This window comes from Glycine max, chromosome 15 (assembly GCF_000004515.6).
Source record: "Glycine max cultivar Williams 82 chromosome 15, Glycine_max_v4.0, whole genome shotgun sequence".
NCBI classification, from domain to species: Eukaryota; Viridiplantae; Streptophyta; class Magnoliopsida; order Fabales; family Fabaceae; genus Glycine; species Glycine max.
In genome coordinates, this window is record NC_038251.2 from 8,645,441 (window position 1) to 8,659,558 (window position 14,118).

Consider the following 14,118-nt stretch of genomic DNA (forward strand, 5'->3'; position numbering starts at 1 on the left):
ATAACAATCCGGTAGCAAAGGAAATATAGTACAGAACTACAAACTACAAACCAAGTCATCAATCAATGCAAAGAATAAATATAGTACCATCAAGTGTCAATGGCTGCTACTCCAGCCCTGAAATAAATTGATCCATAGAATAATGCTCGACCGTTTGCAAATTCTATGCATAGCTGCACATCCCAAAAACACAAGAACCTTTGGCGTTGCACTTGTTGCCACATTTGCCGCAATGCTTCTCGTTGGTCTTAGGGTTCACGCACTTGCCTTCGCAACATATCTTTCCGAAGCTGCATTTCTTTCCACACCTCCCACAGTTAAGTCTGTCTGTGGAAAAGTTTACACATTTGTTGCTGCAGCAATTAGGGCCTGCGCTGCCTTTAACAAGGCAAATTTTTGGGTTTTTGTCACATGTCAACGCTACCCTTTTCTGGGAAAGGAACCGGCTTGTTCCTCTTAGAGACTTTGGTTCTTCAGTTTGGGAAGATGTTGCTGACAGAGTAATGGCCAAAGCCATAATTAACAAGGCCACAAGGAAGAGGGTCTTCAAGGACTTCATTATATTTTAATTTTGTGTTTTTGAATCTCTGTTATAGCAGGAGATAGAAGAAGTTGAAGGAAGTAATTAATTAAAGGGGTGTGGATGTTTTGATTCAGAAGAATGCTCCAAGTATTTATAGAAGAGGAGGAGGTTCATGATATAGATTACGTGCATGAGCTAATAACGTAGGTGTTTTTTTGTTAGTTTTAATTAGTGGAGTGGTCTAAATCAACGGCCGGATTAAACTTGTCAAGAATTTCTTCAGTTGAAAATGGAGGAAGTGTCAAAGAACAATTGTGCTAATTAAACGATAGCTAAAACTAGTTTAGTTGTATTAAGTTGATGGTCTACTGAAGCCAGGTCGTATGTAAAGTCTTAAGAAAATGCAGTCTATGCAAACCAGAAAACCGTTACAGAACCACTATAGCTGTGCAGACATTTCAATCGCCTAGTTTGACCTTTGTTTTACATATGTATAAGTCCATGGATAGGATTTTACTTCATATTTATTCAAGCCACGTAAGTAAAAAATTAATTTGGATAACATAGTATTCTTATTTATACAAATTTAAGAAGTTAATTAGTTTACATACTACATTTGAACTTTTTTTATAGTGCATAGCTCACGTTATTTTCAAGGGAGGCTGGTAGCGTTTGTATAATATAACGTTCACTTGTTCAGAAAGGGTATAGCACGTCACGTGCAACTAATATTTAATGATTCCACTTAACATGTTGTTTATCAGTTAATTTTTTCTTCTGTTTCCCGAGGAAAGCCAAGTTTGCTATCGTTGTTTACTTTTCCATATTGTTATACTTTCCAAAATAAATGTTGGAAATTGGAAGGCGCTGTGAAAATTGATGATGTTCTTTTTTATTTTTGTTGCTAGGTAGGGTCTGAAAGATAAAAAGTTCTCATAGTAATTATGGAATTCTTAAAGGATATTCTTTAAATTATTACCACTTGTAATCATGTTTATGTGTGTCTACTTACACTCTTAAAAATGTTTTAAGGTAACGTATCTTACATGTATCTCACACGTGTTGAATATGGCTCTTATAGACTTTTTTCTTTACATGAGGCTCTGATACAATTAAAGAATAAGGTTCTGATACTGCGATCAAAATTTAGGCTTTTACTCTGACACGGGTAGAATATGGCTCTCATAAATGTAAAATACATTACCTTAAAACATTTCTCTATTGCCTATATTTCAAAACTTATGTTTCTCTGAAGTTTTCTAAGATTAGAAGTTTTTCATTCTGACACCTCGTAGCTCCTATATATAAAAGTTCGAGATTTTTTTTTTAAATAAGCCAAATTTTTTTTTATTTAAAACTAAGTAATAGCACAGGAAATGCTGACATAAATAACAATACAATGTGAATCTAACCAATGCTAAGAGATAGAGACCGAATCCCAACCCACTTCAGATAACAACGTGTTGGTAAATATTTGTGTTTTAATTTAAAATTTATAAATATATATTAATTATATTAATTCTATTTTATAAAGTAAAATATTTATTTTATATTTTTTTAAGATTCTGTTTTAATGAGTCAACTGTGGGTTGATTTTCAACGGTTATATTTTCAACGGTTATATTTTGTTGTTGCATAAGGGTCTATGTCTATATATATCTCTTTTCTCTTTTTAAAAAAAAGATCAGAACAATGTCTCGTTTCTTTCTCCCATAAAATTGTCTCCTTCTTTTCTTATAAAAAACTTATTGTTGTGAGAGCAAGAACATTGATGTTTAGAAGGTTCGGGGATTCTTTCGCTGCACACGATCGGAATCAACATGTTGTCGTATCTTGGAAGAGAAGCGCAATCAAATTTTTCTATAAGTGCAGTGGGGCGTTTTCTCTCTAAAGATAGCGTCTACGCGCTTCAACCCAAGCTATATCTTTCTTCTCCTAATTTATTTTTTCCTTATTCTTATTCTTATTGTATGATATAGTACATTATTAATTTATGTGGTGTCAATTAAAATCATCATCTTCTTATTTATTTTATTTCATTTTTATTTTATTTTCTAACACAAGGTTGTTATGATCACAAAAGTACAAAAGCCAATCCCATAGCCCAAGTTGCCTAACAGGCTAACTATATGAAATTGCCGCGAAAGCCGAAACACCATAGCACAACTGTGACAATATGCTATTTTGAAAGTGTGAAAACCCCAATCCCATCCCAAAATGGTAAAGCTGTTGTGACATAACTTGGATGATGTGATGACCACTATCCAACAATGTTGAGATGCACCTCTTGGTTTAAAAGAACAGAAACAGGGGAAAGCAGAGGTTTGTTTTGTCTCACTCAGCTTAAATGTGATCACATGTCTGGCAGCTACTAATAACATGCCTTAGGCTACAAATCCCATCTCTGATGCAATTTATCATCTACATTGAATAATAAATGTCAATGTGAGGGATCATTCATATATTATATATCATAGATATCACCCAAGGATTATAATATACTTCCCAATTAACGTATTATACTAGGTATCATGCATTAATATCCCAATGTGAGGGATCATGCATGTATTATATCCCATTATGTATACAATATATTAAAGAATATTTGTGTTGATAATTAATGAGATTTTTTGAATTTAGTAAGTGATTTTAAGTTCGAGTCTAATTTATTATATAATTAGACTAGATTGATTTAATTTATTATAAGTATATTTTAATTACAAATAAATACTATATATTAATAGAGTAAATTTTATAAACTATTATTTAATCATAAATGTTACAATAAATTTATTAAATTTAATAATAATTAACTTAAAAATTGTAAGAAAAAAGAAATTTTGTTTTTTCGAGTCTGTAATACTTTTATTTTAAGACCGTTAGTGTTAGTCTAAAGTTTTTTTTTTATCAATAAATATTTGTTAGTTTTTGTTAATAAGATGAATTAAATTTGGGATCTTATATTTCCATGTTAGTCTAAAGTTTAATAATTGTGTATTAGACTCTGTATGGTTATACCTATGGAAATAAGGTACAACAAACAAAAGCATAGTAGGTGATCTGATTAGGATGATATTGAGGAGAATAAAGTTACATGTTGTGGATCCCTAGCTTAAAATTTTCATCTTTCCCGTTGCACTAAGACCAACAAATCCATTTTCTTTGGTTTTTAGGCATAAAAATAATTTTTAGACAAAAAATCAATTTTCTTTGACACACAAAAAAGTTTCCTACCTATTTTTGTTAAACCAAACAACACAACATATTATTTTAATTATACTCTATTTCTCTCCTTTTAAATTATTTCTCTTTTGAGCATGGACGAATTCAAAGAATTTGTTTAGTGAAGACAAGAAAATAATATTTTTTTTAATCAAAGGCAATAAAATAAATATATTATATTTTTATAGAAGAAAAATATTATATATTCTTACAAAATATATAATTTTATGATAAAAATCCAAATTACTTAGATAAGCTTTTACAAATTATAATCAAGTCAAGATGTGTATTTTTCACCAACTTTATGTACTTGTTTAGTATTATAGGAGCAAAACATTAAAAATTAAAAACATAAAACACTAAAATTAACATCAATTCATTATTTCTTTTATCTTTTAGTTATAACTTTCTACATTCATTTAAATTTTTTTCTATAGGAATAAGGATAACATCTATTTTTTTAGGAAAATGTTTAGTAAACACACATTGTGCTATGATACACCTGGGGAGAAAAAAGAAAAAGAGAAAAAAAATATAAATTTAATAAATTTTATGATGTGATGTGAAAAAATAATAAAATATATTAATAAGATGTTTAAAATAAAAAATATTTATGTATCATTATTTTTTTTTATCCGAAAAAATATGGTGGGCCAATTGGCCCATAGTTTCTACTCTCTAACCTACATCGTCCCTGCTTCTAAGAGTCAGAAGCGAGTATTGGGGCCCATGGCAACGATTCCCAATATGGTTAATATACGCGGAAGATCGGTGGTGAGTGAGGCAAATGGCAGCATCGTCACCATCGCCGCCGCTGAAGGCGGTGCAGGACCGCGTCCAAGCAGCCGCCGAACGCTCTGGCCGTAATGTGCAAGAGATTCGTGTAGTGGCTGCGAGCAAGACGAAGTCAGTTTCTGCTCTCCGTGAGGTATACGACGCCGGCCTTAGATGCTTCGGCGAGAACTACGTTCAAGAACTCCTTCAAAAGGCACCACAGGTTAGTTAGTTCAAACTTCAAACTCGTTATTCATCTCTTGCTTTTTGGATCCATTCATCAATGCTTACATTTCCTTTCCCAATTGCAGCTTCCCGACGATATCCAGTGGCATCTCATCGGAAATTTGCAGAGCAACAAAGTCAAGCCTCTTATCGGTATCTATTGTTTACTTATTCTCTCAATTTCGTTCAATTAAAGAGTTTAAAAATACTTCTTTCATTTAGAAACACGAGCACACTTTTTCTAATTGGTGATTTTTGAGAATTTTGTTTTGTGAAGATGTGTTCTTATTTACAACATTATTAATTTGGGTTCACTGTTCAGGCGAGGTGAGAATTCTTATACGTTTTGTTTGATGATTCACAGCTGCTGTGCCCAACCTTGCTTGTGTGGAAACTGTGGATGATAAGAAGGTAATTTTATTTTTTTGTTTCTTCGTAATTTGTTTTGATTGAGAAGGTATATATATTTTTCATGTGTATGAGTACATATAAGGATGTAAACTATACGTAAGTTTTAAATCTTTTATGAGGGGAGAGGGAATGGAAAATCATAGAACTTCGAAATAGTTGTAATATGATGATGAGTTTCAGTTCAGACAAGATTTTCGGATTTCACTTGCAAGGTAAATTGTTTAACGTGTGTGATGTTGAAAGCAGTCTTTAGAATAGGATGCTCTAAATGGTAACTTTGCAAATGAGACTTACATTCTAGAAGTAATTTCAGGCGCTGCCATTTGGTCAATGAGTTTTTTGGGTTTGTGCAAGTAAAAATTATATTACATGTATTCTTAACCCTTAAGTTCAATTTTTTTCACATCAGCATTTCATGTTTGATATCAATTTCTGTAAAATTCTGTTCTATGAAGTAAAATTTGATGTTTTTTTACTTTTTTTCTGTTTTTGGCTGGCAGATAGCGAATTTTCTTGATCGTGCTGTAGCAAATGTTGGCAGGAAACCGTTAAAGGTTTTTGTTCAAGTGAATACAAGCGGAGAAACATGTAAGTTGCACTTGACTGATTTGCCAACCAAGCACTAATCACTATCTGCAGTATCTTTTAATAAAGTTGACTCGGTTGTGTTTGATTATCAATCCAATTTTTTAAACTAGGGTTCTATATAATAGATTAATGTGAAAATAGCTTCAAAATCACAAGAAAATATAGTTCCCAATTCTTTTATTGCAAATAGAAAATCATTGATTACAAGTCTTACAACATCTTAGATTTATACCTAAATATGTAACCTATATATATTAGAATGATTGCTTGACTTCTGGTTTACAATCTGATCCTTAGATCATTGCCTTTTGTTTCTGTTCCATTATAAAACACAGTTGTTGTTAATGTTTTCAGTTTATTATCAATCTCAAGAGTGGCATTTGACTGCTATTTTCTTGCAGCCAAATTTGGTGTTGAACCAGCTCTGTGTGTGGATCTTGTAAAACATATTACAAACTGCCCAAACCTTGAGTTCTCTGGCCTAATGACAATTGGCATGCTTGATTATTCATCCACCCCAGAAAATTTTGAGGTATATATGGACTAAACATTTTAGACATGATTTATTGATCTTTTCAGGACTTACCATTTAGTCTTCTAGATAATTCTCCAAACTAAACATTCTTTTGTACTCTCCAGACACTATCCAATTGCAGAAGTGAAGTTTGTAAAGCTCTTGGAATATCAGAAACGCAGTGTGAGCTGTCCATGGGCATGACTGGAGACTTTGAACAAGCTGTAAGGAATCATTTTTCCCCCTTGGAAAATACATGGCTTACAATGAAGGGATAAGTATTGTGATTTGTCATAATATTTTTTAACCAGCTAACTCTTATTTTGCAGATTGAGATGGGAAGTACAAATGTTAGGATTGGAACTGCCATATTTGGAGCCAGAGAATATCCACCGAAAGAAGAGTAGCTATCCTCATTTTGCAGTCTTGTTTGCGTCGGTATATTGGTGCTTGGATTCACATATCAAAGTCAGAGCAGCACGATCAAATTATTTAAGCTGGAAATAAGTATATTCATGAGCATGAATGATGGCAGTAGTCAATAAGCTCTGGGAAAGCTGTGTATTTGGAATAATCTGAGACTCAGTGTTGTAGACATTTTCTGTCAAACATAAAAACCAACCTATTTTACTGAAGCTGAACCAAGATATTTTGAAAGAGTGATATACAGCACAAAAAACAAAAAATTCTATGAAAGATAATGAATCTGACTCACATGTTTTCTATTGTTGAATTTGAATTCGTGCTCATCACGTTTGTACTAATATCGCTGTGGGTATTTTCGTAGGATTTGAGAAATGTTAAGAAAATATTTTCTAACCACTCTTTTGAATATGTTTTAGGTTAAAATTTATTAAAAATTGCAAAATATGGTTGGTCACACGTCTTAACAAACTTTTCTCTTGATTTTGTAGTTAGGAAATAATGTGTAGGAAAGTATATTCTTAACACTCTTATCATTTTATGTTTCACATAGGATGTGCTTATTTATCACTTTCGTTCTAAAACAATAATCATTGTCGTCATTTTATGTTGCACACATGGTGTCGTATGTACATTGTCTCAGGGAAATAAGTTATTTTCAATCTAACTCTTACAGTGTAAAGAAAAGCATTAGAGTCCTTTGGGCTTGGATTCACAATCTTTTGGGGCTACAGAAATCACAAATTTTAATAGTTTCATTTTACAAGAGTTATAAGATCAGAATTGATTTAATTTTGAAATAATAACTTTCCCAAGCAGCAGCACTATTAGGGGTTAGAGCAATGGGAATGAGTAGAGTGTATAAAGTATAAACCCTTTTTAGTTATCTACACAAAAGGTTTTTTTCCAATTGATAAGGTATAAATTCATAATTTACAGAAATATATTTAATTTTCACTGTCGATGTAAAAATATTATTGATAGATAATTTGTAAATACATCTGTAAAGTACTCAAGTGAATCTTAGGTGAGCTTAGCACTTAGCAGCATAAGGAATGGATCATGTTTTCATACAAACCAAAGCCGAATTTGCTGCTGAGTCGAAGTGGCCTAAAACGTTACGTGGTCTCACTACCACACCCATCTTCAGCTTCAGCAACCATCAATTCATTCAATGCCATTATCAACCACCATTCATCACAAGGTGCCCACCGTCAAGTTCTTGCCACCTATGCCTCCATGCTCAAAACCCATGTCCCTTCTGACGCCTACACTTTCCCCAGTCTTCTCAAAGCGTGCTCTTCTCTCAACCTCTTTTCCCTCGGTCTTTCCCTCCATCAACGCATCCTCGTTAGTGGGTTGTCCCTTGATGCCTACATTGCCTCTTCTTTGATCAATTTCTATGCCAAATTTGGGTTCGCCGATGTTGCTCGCAAAGTGTTTGACTTTATGCCTGAGAGGAATGTTGTACCTTGGACTTCCATTATTGGGTGCTACTCGCGGACTGGTCGTGTTCCCGAAGCCTTTTCTTTGTTTGATGAAATGCGTCGGCAGGGAATTCAACCCAGTAGCGTTACCATGTTGAGTTTGCTGTTTGGAGTTTCTGAGCTTGCTCACGTGCAGTGTTTGCATGGTAGTGCAATTTTGTATGGTTTTATGTCTGACATAAACTTGTCAAATTCCATGCTGAGTATGTATGGGAAGTGTCGGAACATTGAGTATTCTAGGAAATTGTTTGATTACATGGATCAAAGGGATCTGGTTTCATGGAATTCGTTGGTTTCAGCCTATGCCCAGATTGGGTATATATGTGAAGTTTTGTTGCTTCTCAAGACAATGAGGATACAAGGTTTTGAGCCTGACCCACAGACTTTTGGGTCTGTCTTGTCAGTGGCTGCATCAAGGGGTGAGTTGAAATTGGGAAGGTGCTTGCATGGGCAGATTTTAAGAACATGTTTTGACTTGGATGCACATGTTGAAACATCATTGATCGTGATGTACTTAAAAGGTGGGAACATTGACATTGCATTTAGAATGTTTGAAAGGAGTTTAGACAAGGATGTCGTTTTGTGGACAGCAATGATCTCAGGGCTTGTGCAGAATGGTTCTGCAGACAAAGCACTAGCTGTTTTCCGTCAGATGTTAAAATTTGGAGTGAAGTCATCTACTGCTACCATGGCCAGTGTGATCACAGCTTGTGCACAACTTGGGTCTTATAATTTGGGGACTTCGGTTCATGGTTATATGTTTAGGCATGAATTACCTATGGATATTGCTACTCAGAACTCTCTTGTTACCATGCATGCAAAGTGTGGTCACTTGGATCAGAGTTCCATTGTATTTGATAAGATGAACAAAAGGAATTTGGTTTCATGGAATGCTATGATTACTGGATATGCTCAAAATGGTTATGTTTGTAAGGCCTTGTTCCTTTTTAATGAAATGAGGTCTGATCATCAAACACCTGATTCAATAACCATTGTCTCCCTCCTCCAAGGGTGTGCATCTACTGGACAACTACACTTGGGAAAATGGATCCACAGCTTTGTGATAAGAAATGGCCTTAGACCTTGCATCTTGGTTGACACTTCTTTGGTAGACATGTACTGCAAATGTGGTGATTTGGATATTGCCCAAAGGTGTTTCAACCAGATGCCAAGTCATGATTTGGTCTCATGGAGTGCCATAATTGTGGGATATGGTTATCATGGCAAAGGGGAGACTGCATTGAGGTTTTATTCAAAGTTCCTGGAAAGTGGGATGAAACCGAACCATGTGATTTTCCTCTCAGTTCTATCTTCTTGTAGTCATAATGGACTTGTAGAGCAGGGCTTGAACATATACGAATCAATGACCAGAGATTTTGGGATTGCACCAAATCTTGAACACCATGCTTGTGTAGTGGATCTCCTCAGTCGTGCTGGGAGGGTAGAGGAGGCATATAACTTGTACAAGAAAAAGTTCTCAGATCCTGTACTTGATGTTTTAGGCATAATCCTTGATGCTTGTCGAGCAAATGGTAACAATGAACTTGGTGATACAATTGCCAATGATATCCTCATGCTGAAGCCTATGGATGCTGGAAATTTTGTACAACTAGCACACTGCTATGCTTCAATAAACAAGTGGGAAGAAGTGGGGGAGGCATGGACCCATATGAGATCTCTTGGTTTGAAAAAAATTCCTGGCTGGAGCTTTATTGACATACATGGGACCATCACTACATTTTTCACAGATCATAACTCACACCCCCAGTTTCAAGAAATAGTTTGTACACTAAAATTTTTGAGAAAGGAAATGATCAAAATGGAGGAATTAGACATTAACCTTGAAAACAGCCACATCATATCACAATAAAATATGCTGACATGCTAAATAGGAGTGTTTCCAAGCATGGCTGGCCCTCATGAAGTGTCCTGAGTTGTCGCAATGGTTTGGATTTCCGCCAGAGATTTTGACCCATCACTTTATTTTCTTTTGCTTGACATGGGATCAGATTTTATTCAAGTCTTATATACATTGGGCAGATGACTTGACATAAAGAAATACATTCATACAAGCATGCAAGGGGGGTTTTAGTGACATTTTTAACATGGAATAGTGGTTGAAATAGGCGACGATAAATATATGCAGCCTTACACCTCAGAAAGAGGCAGTTTTTTTATTTTTTATTTTATTGTTATTGAACCTATAGCCTCCAAATTCCAAACCAATAACCTTATTGTTGTATCAAGGTTCACTTTAGTATGGATTAATTCTTTACAAATTATTCTTTTCAATGAATCATTAGATAATATTATTATATTGATATTTATTTTAAAGTGTTTTTAACTTTCGAAAAAGTATTGAAACGGGTTTATTCAACTTTTTTTAAATACATAACTATAGTAACTTTTATTTAAAATGTATTGTTCAATAATAAAAAATTAAAAGTAGCGAAAAGCGACCTTATAAATTGTATTTAATATGAAAGTGATATTTTTTTTTGTGATCATAAGTGAAATAACCACCCTTTAATTAAATGACTTTGTTATAAAATCTGGTTATGCATTTTATTTTTCAAGTAGTACATGAAAAAAAATAAAAATTCTTTTATTCAAAATCTCCAAATAGTTCACCTCTTCTACCCATATTATTTTAATTATTAAAACAAAAAATGAAACAAGATTAATAAAGTGTATGATTGTGTCAAATAAGTTGGAAAATCTTTTTTTTTACAACTAAAGTAGACGAACTTTTGCCATCTACTTTAATTTTAAAAATATATTTTCGAGATATATGTATATAAAAATTAAAAATAAGAAATAAAAAGAATTATATATAGTTTCAAATATCACGTTCAAATTAAACTGCAAAAAAGTTAGTCGTATATATATATAAAGCTTGCTATGAAACAGAACTGCCATGAGCTCACACGCTCTTCAATCTTCATGGTATCAGTAAATAAGAAATTAGTATTATTATAGCTTTTAAGATAATTATTGTAAAATTCACCGATGATATTTGTGACTGTGCATCACCTGTTTTTTCATTGATTAATTAACAATAAAATGACTGAAAATAAGGGAAGAGGGTATATATGGAAGTATGTACTATAATATGGGACGTAAGAGAACACACGTAAATTAACAAAATGAGGGTGCAGTTCTTCCCCTAGGCTAGAGTGAGACAGATAAGCGAATCTTGAAGCAAAACCTTAACCAATTAATTAATTGTTGTTATTCTCATTGCAAGATCCTGTTCCGCATCCAGAAAACAATGAATAGGAGGCAGCAAAAGGTGTTCAAATTGCTCATATGGATTGTGGGAGTCTTTATTGTCGCTTACATTGCAGGACGACCCTTGTATTGGCATCTCAATGAGACCCTCAATGCCACCTCTTATCCTTGTCCTCCTTGTCACTGTGATTGCTCTCTTCAACCCCTTCTTACTCTCCCCGAAGGTATCTATCTCTTTCTAATTCACTTTTTTACCATTAAATTGCCTTATTCTTTTTAATCAGTTTGTGTTTAAGAATTGACATATAGAGAATTAAAAGTGATGATGTCTGATTCAGAATTATATATACACAAAATTTCCTCCAACAACTGTTGGCCATGTTGTGTTTTTAGAAAACATAAGATGTGTTTGATTACCCATTAGAGACGATCAATGTGAAGGAAAAAAAGAGAAGAAATTTGAGATAGTCTTTTAAACACACTTTTTTTATTGATTAAAACTTATTGAACATAACAAAATTTTGTGAGTCTCACTTTTTTATGGTCTCATTTATGATTTTTTAGTTTTCCATAAATTTTAACAAATAGTAATAAATATGTTGCTAGCACTCCTCAATTTAACATTAATATTAAAGAAAAACCGAACAGACGTCTAACCATGTGTTATTACACTCTTGTAAATTTCATCTAGGAAGATTCTTTTTTGGTTACCTTTACAATGTGAAAATTGAAACACCATGTGATCAAATTGTTATGCAAGTGTTGTTTCCTTCATCATTTAAATGCATTCTGAGTCTGGTAGATGGGTTATTTACTGTATATTCCGATAAACATTACTTGCAAGGCCTAGTAGTTTGATTAATAGATTGGCCAATCAAATAGTGTGATGAATTATTGAACTTTATTAAAACAGAATCTGTGGTCATGCAATGGAAAAAAAGGACAGTTGACAAGGTCTTTGTAGATGTTGTTTCTTGTGCTCTGACATCGATTTCTGATTGCTAACGTGGTCTGCTTGTTTATGCAGGATTGACCAACAATTCCATTATAGGTTAGTTCTTCTCCCCTTTAGTACACTAGAGAAATGTACAAGTTCATGATTATATATACTCTTTGGTTTAAGTATGCATATATCTAATCCTCTCCCACTTTTTGAATGATAGTTTTTAACATTAAAAGGGAAAATAACACATTGGAGGAAGTAGAAGTGAAAAAATAACACTTTCTTTCTTACCTGTCAGTTATTTTTGCTGATGTTGTTTTTTAATAACTAGGGGGAAAAAAGGAGAACAAGATATTGGTTCCTCACACCCAAGACTTAATAGCTAGTTTAGATCTAGTTTTAGATAAAATGATGAGAAATATTAGTCACTCTTTCTCCAGTGCTCTCTTTCTTATACTCTTTTTGTCATCAGTTGAAATTTATTAGAGATCACTAATTTCAATGAATTTTACTTCTAAACCAACAGAGAGAATCATTAAATGAAAAATGAAACTCTTTTGATGATTTCTAATAAATTTTAATCAATCGTACAAAGTGTTAAAGAATGTTGAGAGAGTGTGCTAGCATTTCTCTAAAATGATTTGAACCCAAGATATAAATCCACACATTTGTCATACCAAATCAAAACACTTGTTTAATGGCAAAAGGGCAAACAATAGTTCAAAACACAAATACCAACTAAGAGCCTAATGTTTACATATTAGTCTGACATAGGGGGAACTTATACATTTTTTGGAGGAATTAATGAATCCAAATTATGGTACCCTTGATCCTGGACAATTTGAGATTTTATTTAGCATTTGTATGTTGTAGATTGCATGAGACAGGACCCAGAGGTGAGTGAAGAGGTGGGGAAGAGTTTTACAGATCTTTTAGCCGAAGAAGTAAAGCAAAAGGAAGCTGAAGCTGAGGAAAAACAAAGAAGTGTGGACACAAAACTTTTAGAGGCTAAGAAATTAGCATCACAGTATCAAAAGGAGGCTGACAAGTGCAATTCAGGGATGGAGACATGTGAGCAGGCCAGGGAAAGAGCTGAGGCAGCACTTGAAAATCAGATGAAAGAAACTGCTTTGTGGGAGCTTAGGGCTCGCCAAAGAGGATGGAACAAAGATGCTTCAAAGAAAGCTCGAGCACGTTTTTCAGTAGGATAGAAGAGCCCCAGTAGTAGTTCCTTCATTCTTCTATTTTTTTATTATTTATTATTGTGTTTACTTGATATATTGTTTATTGAAAAATAAATACACAAGATTACTTTTGGTTTTACGTTAGACAATTAAGCCATCTAATTCTTAAGTTAGCACTCACAGACATTGATTAGCAGTGGTTAACACTTGACAATATATAATATAACAAACAATTTGCTTGTTGTCTTGTGTTTGAAGAAAGTTGCCCGGCATGTGTGTTCCGTTACGCGTTTTGTATGCATGCTTACTCACAATTCCTCTATAAAGACAAAGCAGCTTGAAAAAGTCATATTCCTCTTTAAAGACAAGCCATCAAGGCTTATGAAATGTTGCTCATTTTAAATTGGGCTCGTAAACATTTTAGTGTTAAGAAAGGAATATTTTTATCCAGAGTGACTAGGCACTGCACATGATTCCCCTATTTATGCTTAAAATGCATTTTTAGTTGGATGCAGGACGATTGAGACTTGATATCATAAGATTCTTCAGCAGTGTTTTTGGAAAAAAAAATGATAAAAGAGAAAGGAAGAGTG

General features: G+C 33.6%; 4 protein-coding genes across 4 annotated transcripts; 3 read left to right on the forward strand and 1 right to left on the reverse strand.

Moving 5' to 3' along the window:
- On the reverse strand, positions 1-645 carry LOC100500553 (stigma-specific STIG1-like protein). The gene has a single exon (NM_001249082.2). It carries the CDS (start codon positions 557-559, stop codon positions 164-166), a length of 396 nt encoding a protein of 131 aa, NP_001236011.1. The 5' UTR covers positions 560-645; the 3' UTR covers positions 1-163.
- Positions 646-4,525: 3,880 nt separating this feature from the next.
- On the forward strand, positions 4,526-6,691 carry LOC100527295 (uncharacterized). The gene is made up of 7 exons (NM_001250781.2): positions 4,526-4,742; positions 4,831-4,897; positions 5,109-5,155; positions 5,656-5,743; positions 6,145-6,275; positions 6,383-6,481; positions 6,587-6,691. Exons 1-7 carry the CDS (start codon positions 4,533-4,535, stop codon positions 6,662-6,664), a joined length of 720 nt encoding a protein of 239 aa, NP_001237710.1. The 5' UTR covers positions 4,526-4,532; the 3' UTR covers positions 6,665-6,691.
- A 343-nt stretch (positions 6,692-7,034) lies between these two features.
- LOC100799623 (pentatricopeptide repeat-containing protein At4g04370) lies at positions 7,035-10,351 on the forward strand. Its single transcript, XM_003547215.5, has one exon. The coding sequence runs from the start codon at positions 7,743-7,745 to the stop codon at positions 10,035-10,037; it is 2,295 nt and encodes a 764-aa protein (XP_003547263.1). The 5' UTR covers positions 7,035-7,742; the 3' UTR covers positions 10,038-10,351.
- An 862-nt stretch (positions 10,352-11,213) lies between these two features.
- Positions 11,214-13,739, forward strand: LOC100800158 (uncharacterized). The gene is made up of 3 exons (XM_003547216.5): positions 11,214-11,622; positions 12,426-12,449; positions 13,215-13,739. The coding sequence occupies exons 1-3, from the start codon at positions 11,439-11,441 to the stop codon at positions 13,550-13,552; spliced, it is 546 nt and encodes a 181-aa protein (XP_003547264.1). The 5' UTR covers positions 11,214-11,438; the 3' UTR covers positions 13,553-13,739.
- Positions 13,740-14,118: the final 379 nt, after the last annotated feature.

What these genes read in the sequence shown, in the direction of transcription:
- LOC100799623 (XM_003547215.5), top strand. Translation starts at nt 7,743, where the DNA reads ATGTTTTCATACAAACCAAAGCCGAATTTGCTGCTGAGTCGAAGTGGC.
- LOC100800158 (XM_003547216.5), top strand. Translation starts at nt 11,439, where the DNA reads ATGAATAGGAGGCAGCAAAAGGTGTTCAAATTGCTCATATGGATTGTG. An exon ending in CCTTCTTACTCTCCCCGAAG is followed by an intron (nt 11,623 to 12,425) that starts GTATCTATCTCT and finishes TTGTTTATGCAG; the next exon opens with GATTGACCAACAATTCCATT. An exon ending in GACCAACAATTCCATTATAG is followed by an intron (nt 12,450 to 13,214) that starts GTTAGTTCTTCT and finishes TGTATGTTGTAG; the next exon opens with ATTGCATGAGACAGGACCCA.
- LOC100527295 (NM_001250781.2), top strand. Translation starts at nt 4,533, where the DNA reads ATGGCAGCATCGTCACCATCGCCGCCGCTGAAGGCGGTGCAGGACCGC. An exon ending in CCACCCCAGAAAATTTTGAG is followed by an intron (nt 6,276 to 6,382) that starts GTATATATGGAC and finishes TGTACTCTCCAG; the next exon opens with ACACTATCCAATTGCAGAAG. An exon ending in CTGGAGACTTTGAACAAGCT is followed by an intron (nt 6,482 to 6,586) that starts GTAAGGAATCAT and finishes CTTATTTTGCAG; the next exon opens with ATTGAGATGGGAAGTACAAA.
- LOC100500553 (NM_001249082.2), bottom strand. Translation starts at nt 559, where the DNA reads ATGAAGTCCTTGAAGACCCTCTTCCTTGTGGCCTTGTTAATTATGGCT.